This window comes from Loxodonta africana, chromosome 6 (assembly GCF_030014295.1).
Source record: "Loxodonta africana isolate mLoxAfr1 chromosome 6, mLoxAfr1.hap2, whole genome shotgun sequence".
Taxonomy (NCBI): Eukaryota; Metazoa; Chordata; class Mammalia; order Proboscidea; family Elephantidae; genus Loxodonta; species Loxodonta africana.
The window spans coordinates 86,071,568-86,092,692 of NC_087347.1; the positions used below are offsets into that span (position 1 = coordinate 86,071,568).

The 21,125-nt window shown below is 39.7% G+C and overlaps 1 protein-coding gene across 10 annotated transcripts in view; it reads right to left on the reverse strand.

The window, feature by feature from the left end:
* The window catches only part of TANK (TRAF family member associated NFKB activator), a 99,256-nt gene that overhangs the window by 47,000 nt on the left and 31,131 nt on the right, over positions 1-21,125 (reverse strand). For 8 of the 10 annotated variants that reach the window (XR_010322303.1, XM_064287063.1, XM_064287058.1 and 5 more), the window contains one exon: positions 19,466-19,613. Coding sequence is in view for 9 of the 10 variants with exons in the window: in XM_064287058.1 (XP_064143128.1) it covers positions 19,466-19,613 (148 nt within the window). In the remaining variant the exon portion in view is untranslated. Of the gene's footprint in view, positions 1-16,952; positions 17,029-19,465; positions 19,614-21,125 lie in introns of those variants that run through there. The other 2 variants (XM_064287065.1, XM_064287064.1) reach the window with 1 other exon arrangement.

Sequence of the window (21,125 nt, forward strand, 5' to 3'; positions counted from 1 at the left end):
TGAGCCCCTAAATTCCGTTAAATCCTCCTGCCAACAGAACCAGCCTCTTACTCCCATCTGAAGAGATAACTCCATCTGTGTGTTAAGCCACGTATCCCTTCCACCCCCATCTGATGAGATTAACACAGCTATGCGTTAAGAGTATTTGCCTGAGATATCACCTGGAGCAGCACCTGGTGCATTGCCTGGGGCATCACCAGAGGTAAGTGCCTTAAAATACATAGTTGAATGTGCCCAGGACTCACCTCCATTGCCCATTTTTGCTTCGAGACCTATAACTAGACTAAAGTCCCAGCGAGCCCCAAAAGTTGAAGTACAAAGTGTGACCCGGGAGGAGGTATGTTATACTCCAAAAGAACTGCTTGACTTTTTTAATATGTACAAACAGAAACCTGGGGAAATGTATGAGAATGGCTATTAAGGGTATAGAATAATGATGCAAGGAACATAAAGTTGGATCCATCTGAGTTTACTGATATGGGCCCACTAAGCACAGATTCTTCACTCAGTGTTTCAGCTCAAGCAGTTGGGAAGGGATCTAATAGTTTATTTGGTTGGTTTTCTGAAGCATGGATTACTCAGTGGCCTACACTAAATCAAGCTGAAATGGCAGACTTGCCTTGGTATACTGTTGAAGAAGGTATCCAAAGACAGGGCAATTGGCACGTTAGAGTGGATTTACCAGACATATTCACAGAATGCCCAGAAGACACACCTTTTACCACAACAGTGAGGAACAAGTTTGTGAAAATAGACCCAGCATCCCTGAACACTGCTGTGATTGCTATTTCATGTAAGTCAGATTTGACAGTGGGAACTGCTCTAACTGAATTAAGACACCTAACTACAATAGGTCACTATAAGTTGGAATCAACTCACGGCACTGGGTTTGGTTTGGTTACCTACAATGGGGCTGACCGCACCCTGTGGTGGTAGGAGCCAAGTGGAGAACTCAACTGACAAAGACAAGGTAGGTTAGTTTACTGTAATAGACAGCAGAGACAAAGCAGTAATCAAAATAGTCTGACTCATATGGACTTATGGTGTTGGTTACTTAGTCATGATGTCCCTAGGAGCGAAACAGATGGGCAATCTACTAAATATTTACTTGATCTGTACAAGTGGAACAATTCTAGGTCAAGTCAACAGCAGTCTAACTCAACCCACCAGAACAGAGTCACAGCCTCTCAATCAATTCCCAGACTTGAGCTAGTTTACAGAGCTACGATACTTTGAATGGGGGGAAGCGGGGTCCTCTTGAGGAAAGACTCCACTTCGCTGACAAAATTTATACTGTTAATGTTTTCCTCAGCCCTCCCCACAGGGATCTATGGCCTTTTACGAAAGTAACTGTTCACTGGGGATAAAGAAATAATCAGCCTTTTTGGGGGATTACTGGATACTGTCTCTGAATTGATACTAATTCCAGGAGACCCAAAATGTCACTGTGGCTCACCAGTCAGACTGGGGGTGTATGGAGGTCAGGTTACTAATGGAGTCTTAGCTTGGGTTTGTCTCACAGTGGGTCCAGTGAGTCCCTGAACCCATCCTGTAGTTATTTCCCTAGTTCCAGAACTGGAAGAGATGTACTCAGCAACTGGCAGAACCCCCACACTAGATTCCTGACAAGTGGAGTCAGGGTTATTACAGTGGAGAACAACAGTAGATTATTGTAAACTTAACCAGGTGATGACTCCAACTGGAGCTGTTGTTCAAGATATGGTTGTGTTGCTTGATTGAGGTAATTAATACATCTCCGGGTACCTGATATGCAACTGTCAATCTGGGTAATGCCTTTTTCTCCATACCTATTTCAAAGGACCACCAGAAGCACTTTGCCTTCAGCTGGCACAGCCAACAATACACCTTCACTCTTCTATCTCAGAGGTATATAAATTCTCCAGCTCTATGTCATAATTTAGTCTGCAGGGACCTTGATCACCTTTCCCTTCCACAAGATGTCACATTGGTCCATTACATTGATGATATTATGCTGTTTGGACTTAGTAAGGAATAAGTATCAATGACTCTGGACTTATTGGTAAACATTTGTGTGACAGAGGGTGGGAAATTAATCTGACAAAAATTCAGGTACCTTCCCCCTCAGTGAAATTTCTAGGAGTCCTGTGCTGTGGGGCATATTGAGATATTCCTTCTAAAGTAAAGGCTTAGGTAGTTATATCTGTCCCCTCCTACAACTAAAAAGGAGGTACAATACCTGGTGGGCCTCTCTGGATTTTGGAGACAACATATCCCTCATTTGAGTGTGCTACTCCAACCTATTTATCAAGCGACCCAAAAAGCTGCTAGTTTTGAGTGAGGCCCAGGAAAAAAGAAGGCTCTTCAACAGGTTCAGGCTACTATGCAAGCAGTTCTGCCACTTGGGCCATATGATCTGACTAATCCAATGGTGCTTGAAGTGTCTGTGGCAGATAGAGATGCTGTTTGGAGTTTCTGGCAGGCACCTATTGATGAATCACACCGCAGGCCCTTAGGATTTTGGAGCAAAATCCTGCCATCCTCTGCAGATAACTACTCTCCTTCTGAGAAACAACTTTTGACTTGTTACCAGGCCTTAGTAGAGAGTGATTGCTTAACCATGGGCCACCACATCACCATGCAGCCTGAGCTGTCCATCATGAACTGGGTGTTGTCTGATCCCCTGAGTCATAAAGTCAGATATGCACAGCAGCAGTCTAGCATTAAATGGAAGTAGTATATATGAGATCGTGCTCCAGGAGAACCTGAAGTTGCATGAGGAAGTGGTCCAAATGCCCATGGTCTCCACTCCTGTCACATTGCTGGCTCTCTCTCAGTCTGCACCTATGGCTTCATAGGGAGTTCCTTATGATCAGTTGACTGAGGAAGAGAAAACTCATGCGTGGTTTACAAATGTTTCTATGCAATATGCAGGCACAAATCGAAAGTGGACAGCGGCAGCACTGCAACCACTTTCTGGGACCTCCCTGACGGCAAGTGGTGAAGGGAAATTCTCCCAATGGGCAGAACTTCAAGCAGTGCACCTAGTTCATCATATTGTTTGGAAGGAGAAATGCCACTATGTGTGACTGTATACTGATTTATGGGCTATGACCAATGGTTTGGCTGGTCGGTCATTTGGAAGGAATATGATTGGAAAATTAGTGACAAGGAGTTATGGGGAAGAGGTATGTGGACAGACCTCTCTGAGCGGGCCAAATGGTGACCTCAGCAGAGGAGGATTTTAACAATGAAGTGGATAGGATGACACATTCTGTGGAAACCAGTCATCCTCTTTCCCCAACTGCTCCTGTCATTGCCTGATGGGCTCATGAAAAAAGTGGCCATGGTGCCACGGGTGAAGGTTATGGATCGGTTTAACAACATGGACTTCTATGCACCAAGGCCGATGTGGCTACAGCCACTGCTGAATGACCAATCTGCCAGCAGCAGAGACTAACACTGAGTCCCCAGTACACCATCACTCCCCAAGTTAATCAGCCAGCAACCTGGTGGCAGGTTGATTACATTGGACTGCTTCCATCATGGGAAGGGCAGCAGTGTTTGGGTGACATTCTTGGATCAACAGGCAAAAAAGGGAGTTGGCATACTGGCTGGTGTGATTCACCCTGCCTACCAGGAGGAAACCAAATTGATGTTGTATAATGGAGGTAAAAAGAGTATGTCTGGAATACAGGAGAGCCCTTAGAGCCTGTCTTAGCACTACCATGCCACGTGATTAAAGTCAATGGAAAACTACAGCAACTCAATTCTGACATCACTACTAATGGCCCAGACCCCTCAGGAATGAAGATTTGGGTCACCCCACTAGGCAAAGAACCATGACCTGCTGAGCTAGTTGCTGACGGTAAGCGAATACAGAATGGGTGGTGGTAGAAGATAGTTCTAAATACCAGTTACGACCACATGACCAGGTGCAGAAATGAGGACTGTAATTGTTATGAGTATTTTTTCCTTGTATGTGTGTATCAAACATTTTCATTTTTTTCACTTATAAGAAAGAAATGGAGCTAGTGTTTTGGTTGTATGCATGTTAGTTGTACCATGTTAGGAACAAGTATGGCTTTGTAACTGTCTTTATCTATTTAGAGACTGTGTATGCTTTAAGGAGATGTGTACAGGTGCCAAGTTGATAAGGGGTTGACTGTGATTATTATGTCAACTTGGCTGGGCCATGATTCTCAGTTGTTTGGCAGTTATGTAATGACGTAATTTGGCACTTATGTAAGGATGTAATTTGGTAGTCATGTAATTATGTAGTTATCCTCTATGATGTGATCTGATGTGATTAGCCAATCAGTTTTAAGGGGAGTTTCCTTGGGGGTATGGCCTACATCCAATATATATATGGGCATTCTGGCAAAGCTCCCTTGCTTTTTCTGGATCCTTCAGCTGGCTTGTCATCATCAGACCTCCAGCTCTTAGAACTTGACCCAGAGTACTATAAAAAACCCAAAACCATATCCACTGCTGTTGAGTCAATTCTGACTTATGATGACCCTGCGTGTGTCAGAGTAGAAATGCACTCCTCAGCCTACTGCGATTTGCCCTCTCCATTGCACTCACCTGCTCTCATAAATGTCAATAACCTCCATATAGCCAAATACACCAGATGCTTCTCAGCTGTCACCTTACTAGATCTCTCAGATACCTGGTGCTGTTGACTACTTCATCCTTTTTGAAACTGTCTTTTTTAATGGCTTCTATGATATCATTTTATTTGTTTTCTGCCTCTCAGAAGGGTTTTTAGAAGAATCCTCCTCCTCTATGCCTATCGTTTAAAACACTGGTATTCTCCTGGTTTCCCTCCTCATCCCTCTCAACAACTTATACACTCTAACTGGGAAATTTTATCCACATTCAAGGCTTCAACAAAATCAGCTGTTTCTGTATCTATAATCTCCAATCTGGAACTCTTTCTAGGCTTCCAGATCCATATTTGCTACTGTACATTGGACATTTTCACCTTTATCTCCCACCTGTAACTAAACTCAGTAACTAAAACCTAATTACACATCTTATTTCCCTATTCCTAAATCTATAATCTAAGGAGCCCTGGTGGTGCAGTAGTTCAGCACTTGGCTGCTAACCCAAAGGTCGGCAGTTCAAATCCACCAGTTGCTCCATGGGAGAAAGATGTGGCCATCTGTTTCCATAAATATTACAGCCTTCAAAACGCTATGAGGCAGCTCTACTCTGTCCTGTAGGGTCACTATGAGTCAGAATTGATGGCAATGTGTTAGATTTGGGTTTGGAAATCTCTAACCTCTTCTTCATTCTTAGTTTCTGATATTAGCACCACCATCAATCAAGTCACCCGTTCCAGATATTTGAGTATCATCCTAGAGCCTATGCCATTTCCCTTTACTTACTCAACTCCTCCTAAGCTTGGTCCAATTATTGGCACATGTTAGGCTTATGAACTGAATCCCTTACGCCTCAATGAGTTAGGTGCCTCTTCTGTGTTCACATATATCCTATACAGATTTCTACTGTAGCACTATTATACTGTGGTAACTAGTGATCTTTCTATCTGCCTCATTTACTGGAGTTCCTCAAAGACAAACTACGTTTTGTTTATTTCAGTATTCACTATTCAAAAAACATCATCTATGTGCAGAAACTGAAAAGCAAATCCTTGAAATTCATATAGAATTACAAGGGGTCCCAAATACGCAAAATATTGGGGAAAAAAATGGTCACACTTCTTGATTTTAAATCTCAATATAAAGATACAGTATCAAAATAGTGTGGTACTGGTATAAAGATAGACATACAGACCAATGGAAAAAAATGGAGAGCCTAGAAACAAACCCAAACATCTATGCCAAGTGATTTTCGATCAGGGAGCCAAGACCGTTCGATGGAGAAAGAATACTCTCTTAAACACTGGTGCTGGGATAACTAGATACCCATATATGAAAGAATAAAGTTAGATTCTTACCTTAACTACATAAACAAACATTAACTCAAAATGAATCAACAACCTATATATAAGAGCCAAACTATAAAAATCCAAGGGGGATAAATCTTCATGACCGTGGATTTGGTAATGGATTCTTAGATTTGACAACAAAAGTATGAGCAACAACAGAAAAAAACAGATAAATTGGACTTCATAAAAATTAAATATTTTGTGCATCAAAAGACTAACAATAATGTGAAAAGGCAACCTAGAAAATGGGAAAATATTTTCAAATCACATATCTAATAAAGGCTTAATACTCAGAATACATAAAAAACTTTTATAACCAATAACAAAAAAGACCAACAACCCCATTAAAAAATGGGCAAAGGTTGACAGGTAACTCAACATAGAAACCCTGCGGGAGCAGGAGAGCAGTGGGATGAAGACCCCAAATTCTCATAAAAAGACCAGACTTAATGGTCAGACTGGGACCGGAGGAACTCCGGAGGCCATGGACCCCAGATCTTCTGTTACCCCAGGGCAGGAACCATTCCCAAAGCCAACTCTTCAGACAGGGATTGGACTGGAATAGGGGATGGAAAATGAGACTGGTGAAGAACAAGCTTCTTGGATCAAGTAGACACATGAGACTATGTTGGCATCTCCTGTTGGGAGGGGAGATGAGAGGGCAAAGGTGTCCAGAAGCTACCCAAATGTACGCAAGGACAGAGAGGGGAGGGAAGTACTGTGCTATCTCATCAGAGGAAGAGTAATTAGGAGTGTATAGCAAGGTGTATGTAAATTTGTGTATGAGAGACTGACCTGATTTGTAAACTTTCACTTAAAGCACAATTAAAAAAAAAAAAAGGGCAAAGGACCAGGATAGACATTTTTCCAAAGAAGATATCAAATGACCAATAAGTACATGAAAAGATGTACAGTATCAATGGTCATTAAGGTAACTCAAATCAAAACCACAATGAGATAAACTTTATACTTACAAGAATGGCTATAATTAAAAAAACAACAAACAAAAAACAGGAAAGCACAAGGGTTTGCAAGGATGTGAAACAATTGGAACCTTTGTACACTGCTGGTAGAAATGTAAGATGGTGCTGCCACTGTGGAAAACAGCTTGGTGGTTCATTAGAAAGTAAAATAGAGGAAGCAGGGCCAAGACAGAAGAATACACAGATGCTTCCGGCCAGCCCTCTTACAACAAAGACCTAAAAAAACAAGAGAAACAAGTATATTTATGGCAAGCTAGGAGACCTGAACATCAAAGGCAAAGTTAGAAAATGAACTGAGCAGCAGGGGGAGGAAGCAATGGTTCAGAAGCGGAGAGGGGTTACTGGACCTGAATCGCCAGGAGCCCTCAGCCATCATTCCCAGGAGCAGCAGTGACAGGCTGATACTTGCAATCAGCCGCAGTTTCCTCAGGGAGAAGCAGCCAGCCACACAGCCTACTCATACCTCCAGAACAAGTGAAGAACAGTGCTCTTGGCAAAAGCTAAGCACTTGTGTATATATTACTGCACCCCCTGTCCCCGAGCTGGCTTCATCATCCCGTTGATTTCCCTGGGCCTCAGATAGGCCCTGTGGAGCGCCTAGAGCCATCCTCCCAGCCTTGGAGAGGGAATAAATTTGCAATTGGGGGAAAAGATAATTTCCCAGCTCCATTAACTGGGGGAGCCAGGACAGAAGTGGCTCCCATCCAGGCATAAACGGTCCATGGACTTTGAGTACCTTTACCTGCTGCATGGACCTGTGTGGGCCTATTTCAAGAGAAGAGGCCCTTGTTGGCAGGCTACAACTGTTTCAACTGTGCAGTGGAGAGGTGGGTGTTTGATGTTTGACATTGCTTTGCCTATTAAACAGGGCCCTCACCTACCCATATCAGGGGCCTAAGGACTGGTGACACCACTCAGGTCATCCAGCCACCTGCAACAGGGGTCCAAGGATAACTGGTACCTCCCAGTCCTTAACCAAAAACATTTGGTGCCCATGGTCTGTCCGCAAAACCCAGCCACCTGTACACTCTAGGGAACAGACACATGCTTTCCTCAGAGACACTTGAGGGACGATTCTCAGCTCCCTGCCTTGTTCAGAGCGTGACCCCCTGCTGCAACCATATACCGATACCTACACCAATCACCCCTAACCCTCTAAGACTGTAGGACAGAGCCTGTACCACACACCTGATGAGCAGCTACCTGGACACCTGAGCTGAATTCATACAAGAAAAGTGAATGGACTCCTAGACTGATACACCCGATAACAGCTCTAGCCATCCAGGGACAGGACGTCAGAGCTCCAAAGTTGAAAATAATCAAGCTAGCTCACTCAAGCAACCCTTCTGGGCATAGCAAAACAAAACATGGCTAGAAGCTACAATACAGTAAGCAAATATAAAATAAACTAATACAATAACTTATAGATGACGCGGAAACAATAGTCAATATCAAGTCATATAAAGAAACAGACCATGATTGCCTCAAAAAGCTCTTAAAACAAAGAATCAAGGGACCTTCTAGATGAAATGCTTTCCTGGAATAAAAGGAGGCAGAATAAAAAAGATTAATTTACAGAACCCTTCAAGGCATCAGGAAGGAAATGAGGCAATACACAGAACAAGTCAAGGAACACACAGATAAAGCAGTTGAAGAAATTAAAAAGGTTATTCAAGAGCATAATGAAAAATTTAATTAGCTGGAAAAATCCACAGACACACAGCAATCACAAATTCAGAAGATTAACAATAAAATTACAGAATTAGACAACTCAGTAGAAAGTCAGAGGAGCAGAACTGAGCAAGTGGAACGCAGAATTTGTGAACTTGAAGATAAAGCACTTGACGCTAATATATTTGAAGAAAAACCAGATAAAAGAATTAAAAAAAAATTAAGAAAACTTAAGAATCATGTGGGACTCTATCAAGAGAAATAATCTATGAGTGATTGGAGTACCAGAACAGGGAGGGACAACAGAAAATTCAGAAAGAATTCTTGAAGATTTGTTGGCAGAAAACTTCCTTAATATCGTGAAAGATGAGAAGATATCTACCCAAGATGCTCAGTGAACTCCACATAAGGTAGATTTTAAAACAAAGTCACTAAAACATATTATAATCAAACTTGCCAAAACCAAAGATAAAGAGAGAATTTTAAGAGCAGCTAGAGATAAATGAGAAGTCACCTACAAAGGAGAGTCAATAAGAATAAGTTCAGACTACTGAGCAGAAACCACACAGGCAAGAAGGCAATGGGATGACTTATATAAAAAATTGAAGGAAAAAAATTGCCAGCCAAGAATCATATATCCAGCAAGCCTGTCTCTCAAATATGAAGGTGAAATGAGGACATTTCCAGATAAACAGAAGTTTAGGGAATTCATGAAAACCAAACCAAAAATACAGGAAATACTAAAGGGAGGTCTTTGGTTAGAAAATCAATAATATCAGGTATCATCCCAAGACTAGAACACTGGACAGAGCAATCAGATGTCAACCCAGACAGGGAAATCACAAAAACAAATCAAGATGAAAAAAACGCTCAAAACAGGGAAACAGCAATGTTATTATGAAAAAGAAGACAACATTAAAACAATAAAGAGGGACTAAGAAATGTAGTCACACAATACTCAATACATGGAAGGCCAGCTCAAGTGGACTGGACCAAAAGCAAAGAAGCTTCTGGGATAAACTGAATGTTTCAAAGGTCAGCGGAGCAAGGGCGGGGGTTTGGGGACCATGGTTTAAGGGGACTTCTAAGTCAATTGGCAAAATAATTCTATTATGAAAACATTCTGCATCATGCTTTGAAATGTGGCGCCTGGGGTCTTAAATGCTAACAAGTGGCCATTTAAGATGCATCAATTGATCTCAACCCACCTGGATCAAAGGAGAATGAAGAACACCAAGGTCACACGATAACTATGAGCCCAAGAGACAGAAAAGGTCACATGAACCAGAGACTTACATCATCCTGAGACCAGAAGAACTAGTTGGTGCCCAGCCACAACCGATGACTGCCCTGACAGGGAGCACAACAGAGAACCCCCGAGGGAGCCGGGGATCAGTGGAATGCAGACCCCAAATTCTCACAAAAAAGACCAAACTTAATGGTCTGACTGAGACTAGAGGAATCCCGGCGGTCATGGTCCCCAAACCTTCTGTTGGCACAGGACAGGAACCATTCCCAAAGACAACTCATCAGGCATGGAAGGGACTGGACAGTGGGTAGGAGAGAGATGCTGACAAAGAGTGAGCTATTTGTATCAGGTGGACACCTGAGACTGTGTTGGCATTTCCTGTCTGGAGCGGGGATGGGAGGGTAGAGAGAGTTGGAAACTGGCAAAATTGTCACGAAAGGAGAGACTGGAACGGCTGACTCATTAGGGGGAGAGGAAGTGGGAGTATGGAGTAAGGTGTATATAAACTTATATGTGACAGACTGACTTGATTTGTAAATGTTCACTTGAAGCTCAATAAAAATTAAAAAAAAAAAGAAATGTAGTCACAGATCTTTCACATGGAGAGGAAGACAAGGCAATACAAAGAAATAAAAGTTAGTTTTAAATTTAGAAGTACACGGGTAACCACAAAGGAGAAAAACTGTCCTACACATCAAAATAAAATACAAGAAAAAAATAAATGTTAGCAGGAACAAAATCAACAACAACGAATATGAGGAAAAGACAATATACAAACTACTAAAAAAAAAAAAAAACTACTCAGCACAAAAAATTAAATGGGAAAAAGAAACTGTCAACAACACACAAGACATCAAAATAATAGCACTAAATTCGTACCTATCCATAATTACGCTGAATGTAAATGGACTAAATGCACCAATAAAGAAACAGAGAATGGCAGAATGGATTAAAAAACACACTCCATCTATATGCTGCCTACAAGAGACACACCTTACTCTTAGAGACACAAGCAAACAAAACTCAAAGGATGGAAAAAAATATATCAAGCAAACAACAATCAAAAAAGAGCACGAGTGGCAATATTAATTTCTGACAAAACAGACTTTAAAGTTAAATTCACTATAAAGGATAAGGAAGGACACTATATAATGATTAAAGGGACAATATACCAAGAGGATATTACCATATTAAATATTTATGCACCCAATGACAGGGCTGCAAGATACATAAAACAAACTCTATCAGCATTGAAAAGTGAGATAGACAGCTCCACAATAACAGAAGGAGACTTTAACATAACACTTTTGGTGAAAGACAGGACATCCAGAAAGAAGCTCAGCAAAGACATGGAAGATCTAAAAGCCACAATCAACCAACTTGGCCTCATAGACATATACAGGATACTCCACCCAACAGCAGCCAGATATACTTTCTTTTCTAGTGCACATGGAACATTCTCTAGAATAGACCACATATTCGGTCATAAAGCGAGCCTTAGCAGAATCCAAAACACTGAAATATTATTACAAAGTATCTTCTCTGACCATAAGGCCATAAAAGTAGAAATCAGTAACAGAAAAAGCAGGTAAAAGAAATCAAACACTTGGAAACTGAACAATACCCTGCTCAAAAAAGACTGGATTATAGAAGACATGAAGGATGGAATAAAGAAATTCATAGAATCCAGTGAGAATGAAAACACTTCCTATCAAAACCTTTGGGATACAGTGAAAGCAGTGCTCAATTTATATTAATAAATGCAACATCCAAAAAGAAGAAAGGGCCAAAATCAAAGAATTATCCCTGTAACTTGAACAAATAGCACAAAAGAAACCCTCAGGCACCAGAAGAAAGCAAATAATAAAAATTAGAGCAGAATTAAATGAAATGGAAAACAGAAAAACAATTGAAAGAATTAACAAGGCCAAAAGCTGGTTCTTTGAAAACAACAAAATTGATAAACCATTGGCCAAACTGACAAAAGAAAAACAGGAGAGGAAGCAAATAACCCGAATAAGAAATAAGATGGGTGATATTATAACAGACCCAACTGAAATTAAAAGAATCATATCAGATTACCATAAAAAATTGTACTCTAACAAATTTGAAAACCTACAAGAAACGGGTGAGTTCCTAGAAACACACTACCTACCTAAACTAACACAGAGGTAACAACTAAATAGACCTGTAACAAAAGAAGAGATTGAAAAGGTAATCAAAAAACTCCCAACAAAAAAAAAAAACCCTGGCCCAGACGGCTTCATTGCAGAGTTCTACCAAACTTTCAGAGAAGAGTTAACACCACTACTACTAAAGGTATTTCAGAGCATAGAAAAGGATGGAATACTCCCAAACTCATTCTATAAAGCCAGCATATCCCTGATACCAAAACCAGGTAAAGACACCACAAAAAAAGAAAACTACAGACCTATATGAACTTAGATGCAAAAATCCACAACAAAATTCTAGCCAATAGAATTCTACAACATATCAAAAAAATAATTCACAATGACCAAGTGGGATTCATACCAGGTATACAGGGATGGTTCAACATTAGAAAAACAATTAATGTAATCCATCATATAAATAAAACAAAAGATAAGAATCACATGATTTTACCAATTGACACAGAAAAGGCATTTGACAAAGTTCAACACCCATTCATGATAAAAACTCTCAGCGAACTAGGAATAGAAGGAAAATTCCTCAACACAATATAAGGGTGTTTATCCAAAGCCAACAACCAACATCATCCTAAACGGAGAGGGTCTGAAAGCATTCCCGTTGAGATCAGGAACCAGACAAGGATGCCCTTTATCACCACTCTTATTCAACATTGTGTTGGAGGTCCTAGCCAGAGCAATTAGGCTAGATAAAGAAATAAAGGGCATCCCGACTGGTAAGGAAGGAGTAAAAGTATCTCCATTTGCAGATAACATGATCTTATACACAGAAAACCCTAAAGAATCCTCAAGAAAACTACTGAATCTAATAGAAGAGTTCAGCAGAGTATCAGGATACAAGATAAACATACAAAAATCAGTTGGAGTCCTGTACACCAACAAAAAGAACATCGAAGAGGAAATCATGAAATCAATACCATTTACAGTAGCCCACAAGAAGATAAAATACTTAGGAATAAATCTCACCAGAGATGTAAAAGACCTATACAAAGTACAAGACACTACTGCAAGAAACCAAAAGAGATGTACATAAGTGGAAAAACATGCCTTGCTCATGGATACGAAGACTTAACATTGTAAAAATGTCTATTCTACCAAAATCCATCTATAGATACAATGCAATTCTGATCCAAATTCCAATGACATTTTTTAATGAGATGGAGAAACAAATTATCAACTTCATGTCGAAGGGAAAGAGGCCCCGGGTAAGTAAAGCATTACTGAAAAAGAAGAACAAAGTGGGAGGCTTCACTCTATCTGATTTTAGAACCTACTATGACTTGGAATCAACTCGACGGCACTGTGTTTGTTTTTTGTTTTGTTTATACCACCACAGTAGTCAAAACAGCCTGGTACTGGTACGGCAACAGATACGTAGACCCATGGAACAGAACTGAGAATCCAGACATAAATCCATCCACATATGGGCAGTCAGTTGATATCTGACAAAGGCCCAAAGTCCTTTAATTGGGGAAAAGACAGTCTCTTTAACAAATGGTGTTGGCATAACTGGATATCCACCTGCAAAAACATGAAACAAGATCCATTCCTCACACCATGCACAAAAACCAACTCAAAATGGATCAAAGACCTAAGTATAAAATCTAAAAGAATAAAAACCATGGAAGAAAAAATAGGGACAATGCTAGGAGCCCTAATACATGGCATAAACAGCATACAAAACATTACTAACAGTGCAGAAGAAATACTAGATAACTGGGAGCTCCTAAGAATTAAACGCCTATGCTCATCCAAGAAACCCTGGTGGTATAGTGGTTAAGTACTACGGCTGCTAACCAAAAAAAGGTTGGCAGCTCAAATCCACCAGGCGCTCCTCGGAAACTCTGTGGGGCAGTTCTACTCTGTCCTACGGGGTTGCTATGAGTCGGAATTGACTTGACGGCAACAGGTATGCTCATCCAAAGACTTCACCAAAAAAGTAAAAAGATTACATACAAACTGGGAAAAAGTTTTTAGCTATGACATTTCCGATCAGCACCTGATCTCTAAAATCTACATGATACTGCAAAAACTCAATTTCAAAAAGACAACCCAATTAAAAAATGGGCAAAAGATAGGAACAGACACTTCACTAAAGAAGACATTCAGGTAGCTAACAGGTACAGGAGGAAATGCTCAGGTCATTAGCCATTAAAGAAATGCAAATCAAAACTACAAAGAGATTCCATCTCACTCCAACGATGCTGGCATTAATCCAAAAAACACAAAGGTTTAGAGAGACTGAAACATTTATATACTGCTGGTGGGAGTGTAAAATGGTACAACCACTTTGGAAATCGATTTGGCACCTCCTTAAAATGCTAGAAATAGACCTACCATATGATCCAGCGATCCCACTCCTTGGAATATATCCTAGAGAAATAAGAGCCTTTACATGAACAGATATATGCACACCCATGTTCACTGCAGCACTGTTTACAATAGCAAAAAGATGGAAGCAACCAAGGTGCCCATCAACAGATGAATGGATAAATAAATTATGGTATATTCACACAACAGAATACTACGCATCGATAAAGAACAGTGTCTGTGAAACATTTCATAACATGGAGGAATCTGGAAGGCATTATGCTGAGTGAAATTAGTCAGTTACAAAAAGACAAATATTGAATAAGATCACTAGTATAAGAGCTCAAGAAATAGTTTAAACAGAGAAGAAAATACTCTTTGAAGGTTATGAGAGGGGGGAGGGAGGAAGGCAGGGAGAGAGTATTCACTAATTAGATAGTAGAAAGGAACTACTTTAGGTGAAGGAAAAGACAACACACAATACAGGAGAGGTCAGCACAACTGGACTAAACCAAAAGCAAAGAAGTTTCCTGAATAAACTAAATGCTTCGAAGGCCAGCATAGCAGGGGTGGGGGTTTGGGGACCATGGTTTCAGAGGACATCTAAGTCAACTGGCATAATAAAATCTATTAAGAACATTCTGCATCCTACTTTGGAGAGTGGCATCTGGGGTCTTAAACACTAGCAAGCAGCCATCTAAGATGCATCAATTGGTCTCAACCCACCTGCAGCAAAGCAGAATGAAGAACACCAAGGACACAAGGTAATTATGAGCCCAAGAGACAGAAAGGGCCACATAAACCAGAGATTACATCAGACTGAGACCAGAAGAACTAGATGGTACCCGGCTACAACCGATGATTTTCCTGACAGGGAACACAACAGAGAATCCCTGAGGGAGCAGGGGAGCAGTGGGATGCAGACCCCAAATTCTCATAAAAAGACCAGACTTAATGGTCTGACTGAGATTAGAAGGACCCCAGTGGTCATGCCCCCCGACCTTCTGTTTGCCCAAGACAGGAACCATTCCCAAAGCCAACTCTTTAGACAGGGATTGGACTGGACAATGGGACAGAAAAAGATGCTGGTGAAGAATGAGCTTCTTGGATCAAATAGACACTTGAGACTATGTTGGCATCTCGTATCTGGAGGGGAGATGAAAGGACAGAGGCGGCCAGAAGCTGGTGGAATGGACACGAAAAGAGACAGTGGAGAAATAGAGGGCTGTCTCATTAGGGGGAGAGCAATTAGGAGTATATAGCAAGGTATATATAAATGTTTATATGAGAAACTGACTTGATTTGTAAACTTCCACTTAAAGCGCAATAAAAATTAAAAAAAAAAAGTTAAATAGACTAAACACACGACCAAGCAATTCTACTCCTAGGCGCATACCCAAGAGAAAGAAAAATATATGTCAACACATAAACTTGTTCATGAATGTTTATAAGTATTATCCTAGCAGCAAAAGGCAGGAACAACCCAAAATCTATCAATGGATGAACAGATAAACAAACTGTGATATATACATAAAATGGAATATTATCCAGCCATAAGGAGCTTTGAAGTTCTGATACACGCTACAACATGGATGAACCTTGAAAGCACACTAAGTGAAAGAAGCCAGACAAAAATGTCACATATTGTATAATTCCTTTTATGTGATATATCCAGAACAGGCAAATCCACAGCGATAGAAAGTAGACCAGTGGTTCTCAGAGAGTGGGGCGTGCAGGAAGATGGGGAATGATTGCTTAATGGTATGGAGTGTTTTTCAGGGTGATGAAAAAGTTTTGAAAGTAGAGAGAGGTAGTGGTTGCACTGCATTATGAATACACTGAATATCACTGAACCATATGCTTTAAAATGGTTAATTGTATGTTTACCTTAAAAAAAAAAAACCCTCATGAAGGGCCCAGTATATAGTAAACACTCAATAAATATTTCTCAAATAAATATATTTTGAGCTTAATATATAAGAATATATGGTATTCATTTATTTTTCTTCTGCCATTCCTGAGTACCTGAAAGACTACCACTTTAAAAAACACATATTCGAAAAATATTTCCCTTTCCTTTTCTTTGGGAAAACTTGTGATATAATCAAAGGCTTATCTCATGGCAGGTTTTTTTCTTTCAGTTGCCACAGAGCCGACTCTGACTCATGGCAATCCCATGTGTGTCACGTTAGAACTGTGCTTCATAGGGATTTCAATGGCTGATTTTTCAGAAGCAGATCACCAGGCCTTTCTTCAGAGACAACTCTGGGTAAACTCAAACCTCCAACCTTTCAGTTAGGAGCTGAGCACATCAACCATTTACACCACCCAGGGATGTTCCATGGCAGATAAAGAGTTAAATTAGAAGCATCTTCATTTGCTTACCACTGATCAATGAAGGAAGATGAGTCAGACAAATTTCCTGTCTACGTTAACCTAAGAATATCTCAATACTCCTCTTCCTTAATTGTGTTTCCTAACTTTTCCAGCACAGTATTAAGGAAAAAAAAAAAAAGCCTGTTGCCTCGAGCCGATTCCGACACAAAGCGACCGTATAGGACACAGTAGAACTCCCCACAGGGTTTCCAAGAAGCGGCTGATGGATTTGAACTGCTGACCTTTTGGTTAGCGGCCATAGTTCTTAACCACTGCACCACCAGCATAGTACAGCATTGTCGAAGTGTCTTAATAAACCTAATAGAAAAATAAGAAATACCAAAGCTGTTTTTGTTTTTAACAGAAGTTATTATGTCTTAAACCTGAACTGGAAAGGAAAAGAAATCCAAATTATAAACTTTATGTCAATAATTTTAAAAAGCTCCCCATCATATCATGCTCCTGTTTCTCCTTTTCACCCCTAATGGAGACTTTAAAGCCCGTGAGTGAGTGCTGTCTACCTACATAACTGGGATTGCCTATAAAACAACAGGAGAATCACAAGAAATAATAGTGGTTTCTGAGGTATGCAGAGAGATATATGATAGCTAAAAAAAATTTTTTTTTTTTAGTGTTATACCAGATATATTAGTCAAAAAGAAGGAAGGAAATTGTTTCCTCTATATAATATTTATAGAAGAAACTAAAAACCGTATGGCTAGCGTATTTCCTAGATTTCAGAATTTCATAGCGATGTAGTTTTTTTTAATTGGGGTACTATGGATTGAGTTGTATCCCCTCAAAAATGTATATTATCTTGGCTGAGCCATGATTTCCAGCATTATATGATTGTCCACCATTTTGCATCTGATGTGACTTTCCTGTGTGTTGTAAATCCTAACCTCTGTAACGTTAATGAGGCAGGATTAGAGACAGTTATGTTAATGAGGCAGGACTCAATCTACAAGATTAGATTATACCTTCAGTCAATCTCTTTTGAGCTATAAAAGAGAGAAGTGAGCAGAGAGACAGGGAGACCTCATACTACCAAGAAAGTAGTGCCAGGAGCAGAGTGCATCCTTTGGACCTGGGGTCCCTGTGCTGAGATGTTCCTAGACCAGAGGAAGACTGATGACAATGACATTTCTCCAGAGTTGACAAAGAAAGCCCTCCCCTGGAGTTGGTGCTCTGAATTTGAACTTCTAGCCTCCTAAACTGTGAGGGAATAAAGTTCTGTTTGTTAAAGCCATCCGCTTATGGTATTTCTGTTATAGTAGCACCAGAGAACTAAGACATGGGGTAACCAACATAAAGTCCCCACTTTTAACTGTCTGTACAGGAATGAGTTAACAAAGCAGGCCTTAGGCTGCTATCTTTAGAAAGACATGTTTGCAAGGTTGGCTCTTGGCTGCCATCTCCTAAGTGATAAAGTTGTTATGCCATGCCAGCATCCTTCGGCTGTACAATAAGATTTATGGTAAATACCTACTTTCCTTTTGAGTCTGGAATTTTGGTTGACAGAGGGTGCCTACGTGACCAGCCCTCAATGAAAACCCTGAACTCTGAGTCTCAAATGGACTTCCCTGGATAGGCACACTGCATACCTGTAACTGAATTTTTTGAGGGGAGGTATAATCCTTCACAGGAGGAATAGAACATAGGAAGCCTGCACATGGATTCCTCCAGACTCTGCCTGAGGTCTTTTACCATTAATGACCTGGCTGTGCATCCTTACTGTGTCACTATAATCTCACCCACGAACAGAACAACTCTACACTGAGTATGGGGAGTCCTCCTGCAAACTCTGGAACATGTGGGTGGTCTTGGGAATCTCTGAAACACTGCCAAGTAATGATATTAAACGAGTATACCAAAAACCCTATCAATATTTCATAAAAGGCCATTTTAATAAAATTCTGCTCTTTATTCTGGTATTGTGGAAATATAGTATCAGCATCAAGGATACAATTTTCAGTTGAACAAATCTCACATTATGAAAAGTTCATTACATTATCCTTATTTTTCTCATTTCACTGCAGATCAGTGAAAACTTCATCATACAATATGGAATAGTAACAGACATATGCTTGGGAACTACTAGGCTAAGAAATTTTTATCTGGACATGCCTTTCCTACAACTTACTTTCTTTTGAAACTTCAAAGTACTAAACAAAAATGTTATGTATACGGGGATAATTTTTAAAAGCTGAGACTTTTAATAAGTCATTAAAGATTTCGCTGGAATAGTCTACTTATTTTTAACTGTCACAGTAAAAAAAAAAAAAAAGAAGGCTATTATACAATAACACACTTAGTTCCAGGATATCTTAGGATTTTGTAGTCTTCCTGCCAGCCAAATAATAATGTTAAAAAACAAAACAAAAATCAAAAAAGCCCTGAACAAATAAACTAGCTGAGACAGTGATACTTCTTTCAGTTTGTCAAAAACTGTTTTTTACATTTATTTCATTTTTATACACAAAGTAAGCCCTGATATTCTGAAATTATTTATGGAATACAACGTTCTTCATCTTTCCTAAACACAAGTGCTTTAAAATGAACCCATCAACTCTTCTGACAGATCACAATGTTTTTAAAAAAGACATCAAATAAAAACCTCAAATTTCACACATTAACATACCTTTGTATTTCAGTTCTTCAAGGCAGTTTCTAACAATACAAAATTTTGGCTTATAAAAAACTCAAATTCCACTGACCACCATAAAGCACAACTTTTAAAGTCAGAATCACAAACCTTTTGCTGTAGTTCTTTTACTGCAGAATCTCTATCCATGCATGCCTGTCGGAAGGCTTCATAAGCTTTATTGAGTTGTTCGCCAATGTTTTTATCCATTCCTCTGTGTCCTGTAGCATCACTATAAAGGATGGAGTATATGACAGGTCTGGAAAATAACCAGAACAATTTAGACAGCTATTCAGTTATATAAACCTCATTTGAAGAACACACTTTAAGACAGGTGGCGTAGTGGTTAAGTGCTATGGCTGCTAACCAAAAAGTCGGCAGTTCGAATCCACCAGGCACTCCTTTGGAAACTCTATGAGGCAGTTCTACTGTGCCGTGTAAGGTTGCTATGAGTCGGAATCAACTCAATGGCAATGGGATTGGTTTTTTGTCTTTTTTAATAAAGTTCCTCATTGGCACAAATGGTCTGCACTTGACTACTAACCTAAAGGTTGGCGGTTTGAACCTACCAGGTGGCGCTGCGAAAGACCTGGCAATTTGCTTCCGTTAAGATTACAGCCAAGAAAACCCTACGGAGCAGTTCTATTCTATAATGCATGAGTTGGAACTAACTCGACAGCAATGTTTTGTTTTGTTTTTTCTCCTCAAATAAAGGTTTACCATTAACATTATAAACCTTTAGATTTGTATGGGAATAAAAGTCTCATCTAAAATCCTGACCAAAAATATTACAAAACCTTAACTTCTACAAATTGTTTTTAACATTCTTCACAAATGTGTAAGGAGCAAGTGGTATTTCAGTTCATAAAGATGCTACTTTGAAAACAGTAATCTACAAATGCAACCTAAAAACAGAGAAATATAAAAAGCCGTTTTATACAACAGGACTAACAATGTGGGAAGGGATTTCTTTTTACTAAGCAGACAGTTACTCCCACTTACAAGGTGAATTCTTGCTACACTGAATTTATAGCAAAATTAAATAGATAATAAATGTTTGTGGATGAAGTTCACACTGTTGTTATCACAGAGCAATTAAAATGTGTGAAAATGCTCTTATTTTAGCACAAAATCTAGGGAGTGCTGTTGTTGGATTGTACATTAAAAAAGAAAAATCACATCCCTTCAGTCCTTCCCCTACTCCCTATTACTTTTCCAACCTCCCTGCTGTTTCTGAACTACACGTACTTTGCTCAGTGAAGTTAATTTGGTTTTATCATCTCAGTTTGCATAACATCTCTAACCACATTCTTTGGCTCTGAGCACAGGGCCATCTAATGACTCTGATTCTTCCTCTCCAACTGTAAAAAACCACAACGCAGAGCCTTTCTCTTCATCCGCTAAAAGCCACAGAGTAGACAAAGTTCTCTTGATCAGTCATCTCCTTTTTAGGAAGTACAAACTATTTCACTTCTTTGGAAATCCCTTATAACTCAGTCCGTATCTGTCACAACATCTTCCGTTTTATCTTTGGTTTTTTAAATTGAATATATAATTCACATAATGTAAAAATTCATCATTTTGAAGTGTGTACTTCAATGGTTTTTAGTATATTTATCACGTTGCATAAATCATCACCACTATCTAATTCCAGAACATTTCCAGCCCTAATACCAATCCCATACTTACTAGCAGTTAGTCCCAATTCTTTCCCCTGCCCACTCCTGTGGCAACCACTAATCTGTTTTCCATCTCCATGGATTTGCCTATT